The sequence below is a fragment of the Berghia stephanieae genome, chromosome 13, assembly GCF_034508935.2.
Source record: "Berghia stephanieae isolate SIO BIC M18660-M18661 chromosome 13, UCSD_Bste_1.3, whole genome shotgun sequence".
NCBI classification, from domain to species: domain Eukaryota; kingdom Metazoa; phylum Mollusca; class Gastropoda; order Nudibranchia; family Aeolidiidae; genus Berghia; species Berghia stephanieae.
The window spans coordinates 11,662,690-11,668,027 of record NC_088372.1 but is presented as its reverse complement, the minus strand read 5'-3'; the positions used below and the strand labels follow the sequence as shown (position 1 = coordinate 11,668,027).

Genomic DNA, 5,338 nt, shown 5'->3' with positions numbered 1-5,338 from the left:
CGAACTCGGTAACTTTCGGGTACGAAGCAAAGATCGTACCTCTGAGCCACGCTGCCGTACTGATGGCCACAAGGAAGTCTGTGGTTAATCGAATGTTTTCTTCTGTGCAAAGTTGAGTCTTTGAAAGCGACCCTATATTCACATTGTCTAACCACATTCGGGTGCAGAATGAGTACCTGGCCGTTAACAGCGCTGTCTCTATCCGAAAAAAAAAAATGGTAATATCGCCTAACAGGCATCATGTCTCGTCCTTCATGTTAAGAGTTGCTGTTCGCCAGGCACCCCTTGGAAAGCGTTTTGAGCTCGTTTAGTGGATATTACGCTATAGGGAATGAGATTGGCGGAAGAGTAGCGTCCCTTGATTGGACGTCACCCATAGTCTTTGACGTCACCGGAGGAAAAGTTTGTTTGTTTTTTGTTTTTAAGGGTTTTACGGCACTTGCAACACATTAAGGTCATATCAGCGCCAGTAAAAAGGAAGAAAATGGGATAGTAAAAAGTTCTAGAATGACAATTAAAGCACAAAAGAAAAGGTAGGACAAAGGGGAATTGGTTGAAATAGGGAACAGATGTAGATTCCAAGAGCACACCGTCAAAGTACTTAGTTTGAGATCACCTAAAAGTCTCGTCCAGACACAAGCACAGGTCCCAACTAAGAGGCATACACTCAAATGTTTACCAATCATATAATATAATATGTAAACTAAACATAATACAATGCATAACAGAGAGATGATTTACAAGGAAAAAAATATCATCTCCCAAAACTATAACTATACATTCGACTGTTTCCCTCCCAGTCAAGGAACTCCGGCAAGGATCAGGACAAAACTAAGTAATCTCATTCCAAGACAATGACAGGAAACAATTGGAAAACGGGTATGGGGGGATAGAAGACACAGCATGTACCTCCCTGCCCACTATGGAAGGTCAGGATCCCCACCCAGGAGGAAAAGTTATTAGAGAGAGAACGTCATGTTGGTTGTGCGCATCTTCGACCCTGGGTGACGTCCAATCACGGGAAACTACTCTTCCACCAATCTCATTCCCTATATATATATATATAAAAGCTCTTTTAAAAAATAATAAAAAAAAATAAAACTTTTGCTTACCGGATGTTTTGTGTCCGTTCCCCAGAACTCTTGTTTATCCGGCAAACACGGTAGAGGTCCTGGATCAACTGGACTTCCAGAACAATCGGAGGAACAAATGACAGACATTGTGCCCAGCAACACGAGAAAACGATAACATTGGGAGTTTATACTTGCCGATGACATGTTGAATAATTGTACTATTAATATCCGAAGAAAAAAAATGTTCCAGACTAATATCCCTGTATTAGAATGATAACAATAATAATGATAGTACTACTACTACTACTACTACTACCACTACTACTACTACTACTACTACTACTACTACTACTACTACTACTACAACAACAACAACAACAACTACTACTACTACTACTACTACTACTACTACTACTACTACTACTACACTACTACTACACTACTACTACTACTACTACTACTACTACTACTACTATTACTACTAATACTACAACAACAACAACAACTACTACTACTACTACTACTACTACTACTACTACACTACTACTACACTACTACTACTACTACTACTACTACTACTACTACTACTACTACTACTACTACTACTACTACTACAGCAATAACAACAACTACTACTTCTACTACTTCTACTTCTACTTCTACTACTACTACTACTACTACTACTACTACTACTACTACTACTACTACTACTACTACTACTACTACACTAGTTTACACATAGTTTTGTGTGCAAGTACCTAATATCCGGCTGGCGGATGTTGAGAGCATTTTGGCTAAACGCATAGCATAAAAATCGATATGATAATCGTAAATTATACCGTCAAATGGGGTAACTTTGCCTAAAGGGGAAACTCCCAATTGAATTGTGGACCAATAAGATTATGTTTAGTTTTTTCGGAAGTATTTCCTTCGATAAAAATTCATGTCTTTTTAATTGAGCTTTCATATAGCGCAATATCCACTAAACGTGCTCAAAGCGCTTTACAAGGGGTCCCTAGACAACAGCAACATTTAACATGTAGGACGGGACATGACGCCTGTTAGGCGATATTACATTTTTTTCGGACAAAGACAACGCTGTTAACGGCCAGGTACTCGTTTTACACCTGAGTACGGTGATAGAATGTGAGTAAAGAGCCTTTTCCAAGGACTCAACTATGCGCCGAGCGCGAGGCTCGAACCCAGGACCTTCCGATCCGAAAGCGAGTGTCATACCACTAGACCACATAGCCACACCTTTTGACGGGTACAATAACTACAACAAAGCTGAGATTATTCAAAAAGCTCCAAATTCAAAGAGGCGAAGTATCTCCTTGAGGCAAAGTTACCCCAATTAACGGTGCTTTACATAAAGGATCAATAAAGTGTATATTTTCTTATTTTTTCTTATCTCTTATGTTGAGCATGCGAGTATGGAACCATGCCAGAAAAGCAAGAAAGAAAAATACAATTTAAAAAATTCTCCCAAGTCGTGGTAGACTGATTTTAAAAAATGTTTTTGTTCTTGTATTTCTCTTTATTCATACACACTTGTTCAGAGGCCTCAACTTCTCTCGTAATGACGCATAGTATCTTAGTAACTGGTTCAAAACTATCGGAACAATGGCGGACGCCCTTATGAAATTATACTTCTCCGACGAGCATAAAAGTGTACCAGAAGAGAAAAACATTATAAATCTGATCATGTTTAGACTTTTATACATTCTGATCACATGACATGTGAAAAAGTTCTATTCCAGCCAGCATGAAGAATAAAAAGTACAGATTGTCTTTGTTTAGAACCAAGCTGCTCGTTGCTGGGCGGACATGACATCAGACTGTTGAATCGTTGCCATCGCTAACTTATAGGCTGATACTGACCAAAAAAATACGTCAAAAGACAAGTCTTTGGATAAGAAAACAAACCGTGAGTTTTATTCAATAGTTCAACCAATGGAATCACTTGTTCCTTGAGCTCTATTAACGACAACTCACTAGATGGTGTACAAACCTAAAAAAATGACGTCAAACTATGTCCTAGTGGTTTCTAGCGTCGCCATCGTTATGTTATAGCCTGGTACTGAAATCCAAAAGGACTGGCAGTTTGACGTCATTATTTGGTTTTTGCATCGTCTAGTGAGTTGTCGTTAGTAGAGCTCATGGAAACAAGTTATTTCATTGGCTGAACTATTGAATACAACTCACGATTTGTTTTCTTTTGTGGCAAAAGACTGGCATTTTGACGTCATTTTTTGGTCAGTATTAGGCCATAACTTTACGAAGGCCACGGTTCTAGCGTAGCCATCGTTATGTTATAGCCTGATACTGAAATCCAAAAGGACTGGCAATTTGACGTCATTATTTGGTTTTTGCACCGCCTAGTGAGTTGTCGTTAGTAGTGCTCATGGAAACAAGTTATTTCATTGGTTGAACTATTGAATACAACTCACGATTTGCTTTCTTTTGTGACAAAAGACTGGCATTTTGACGTCATTTTTGGTCAGTGTCAGGCCATAACTTTACGAAGGCCACGCTGACACTGAGACCCAAAAAGACTGGCATTTTGACGTCATTATTTGGTAAGTGTCAGGCTATATACAAGTTAACGAATGCTGAGCCCTCTAGGATTGGCAGTTTGACGTCATTTTTTAGGTTTGTGTAGCGTCTAGTGAACTATTGAATACAACTCACGATTTGTTTTCTTTTGTGGCCAAGGACTGGCAATTTGACGTCGTTTTTTTGTCAGAGTTCTCATCAAAAATCATTAAATCAAATATTTTTCTACATATTGATGAAATATTTTAATTGAATTCTACTCCTAAATATCTTATTTTTTTTTTTTTTAATGGTAATTATCATACTTAATATCAACTTTTGTCAACTTTGGAAGCGATTTTCTCAAAATTAGGGTTTCACACCCTAGCCCATGCATATGACCATAACTTCATGTAAAATCACCCGATTTGCTTCAAATAAAGATTAAAATGCTAAGGGGACATTGGGCTTGCAATAAAAAAAATGTACCATGCGACTGATTATGTCAGGGACGCACACATATGTTGACGATACATAAGTAGACTTGCCTGAATGGTGATTGGAGTCAGAACTTTTGTATGGTTGAGTGTCCTGTTGACAAATGAATAATCGGAATTTTGACAAGACGCTGAAGAGATAAGGAATTACGTGTGTTTATTGTGTGTGTATGTGTGTGTGTTTGTGTGTCAATATGTGTGTATGTGTTTGTGTAATCGTATGCCTTTGCATATGGGTGGAGGTGTATAACATGTCGTGTCTATGGGTGCGTATGTATGTGTAGGCTTTTGTGTAAGAGAGATATTGTGCGGTGTTTGTTTATGTGTGTGTATGTGTGTATGTGTGTGTGTGTGTGTGTGTGTGAGAGATAGAGAGAGAGAGAGAGAGAGAGGGGGCGGGGGGAAGAGAAAGAAAGAAAGAAAGAGAGAGAGAGAGAGAGAGAGAGAGAGAGAGAGAGAGAGAGAGAGAGAGAGAGAGAGAGGGGGGGAGAAAGAAAGAAAGACAGAGAGAGAGAGAGGGAGGGAGAGAGAGAGAGAGAGAGAGAGAGAGAGAGAGAGAGAGAGAGAGAGAGATCGTACGTGTATGAGTCAATATGTGTTTGTGTGTGTGTGTGTGTGTGTGTGTGTGTGTTATTGAATGTGTAGATCTATGATTCAAGTCTATATTATGACACAGATACATTCCTTTCCAGCTTCAAATTTTCTTGATAGTTTGGCACTTTGTCACACCGTAGCCATCATTAACATATAGTGCTGATATGTGGTCTAGTGGTATGACACTCGCTTTCGGATCGGAAGGACCTGGGTTCAAGCCTCGCTCGGCTCATAGTTGAGTCCTTGGAGAAGGCTTTTTACTCACATTCTCTCACCGTACTCAGGTGTAAAATGAGTACCTGACCGTTTTCAGCGTTGTCTCTGTCCGAAGAAAATTGTAATATCGCCTAACAGGCGTCATGTCCCGTCCTACATGCTAAATGTGGCTGTTGGCCAGGGACCCCTTGCTTTGAGCACGTTTAGTGGATATTGCGCGATATAAAAGCTCATTTTTTAATATAATATAGATAGTTCGAAGATGACGTCACTCTGGTCTTTGTTATTGTTTTTTGCCATCCGCGTTTATGAGTAATGCTCACTGAACTGTATTTACCCGACTAATAACGTTCATGGATACACACAGTTTTGTGTGTTGGTCCGTTATACTTCCGGATGGCAATGTTATGAGCTTCTTAGCCA

General features: G+C 39.4%; 1 protein-coding gene across 3 annotated transcripts in view; it reads right to left on the bottom strand.

Moving 5' to 3' along the window:
• Nucleotides 1-4,194, bottom strand: part of LOC144958926 (uncharacterized) — an 8,704-nt gene extending 4,510 nt beyond the window's left edge. For 2 of the 3 annotated variants that reach the window (XM_078891224.1, XM_078891226.1), the window contains exons 1-2: nucleotides 4,157-4,194; nucleotides 1,113-1,333 (exon numbers count right to left, since the gene is read on the bottom strand). In XM_078891224.1, coding sequence (XP_078747350.1) covers nucleotides 1,113-1,277 — 165 coding nt within the window. In that variant the 5' untranslated portion in view covers nucleotides 1,278-1,333; nucleotides 4,157-4,194. Of the gene's footprint in view, nucleotides 1-1,112; nucleotides 1,334-4,097 lie in introns of all 3 variants that reach the window. The other variant, XM_078891225.1, reaches the window with a different exon arrangement.
• Nucleotides 4,195-5,338: the final 1,144 nt, after the last annotated feature.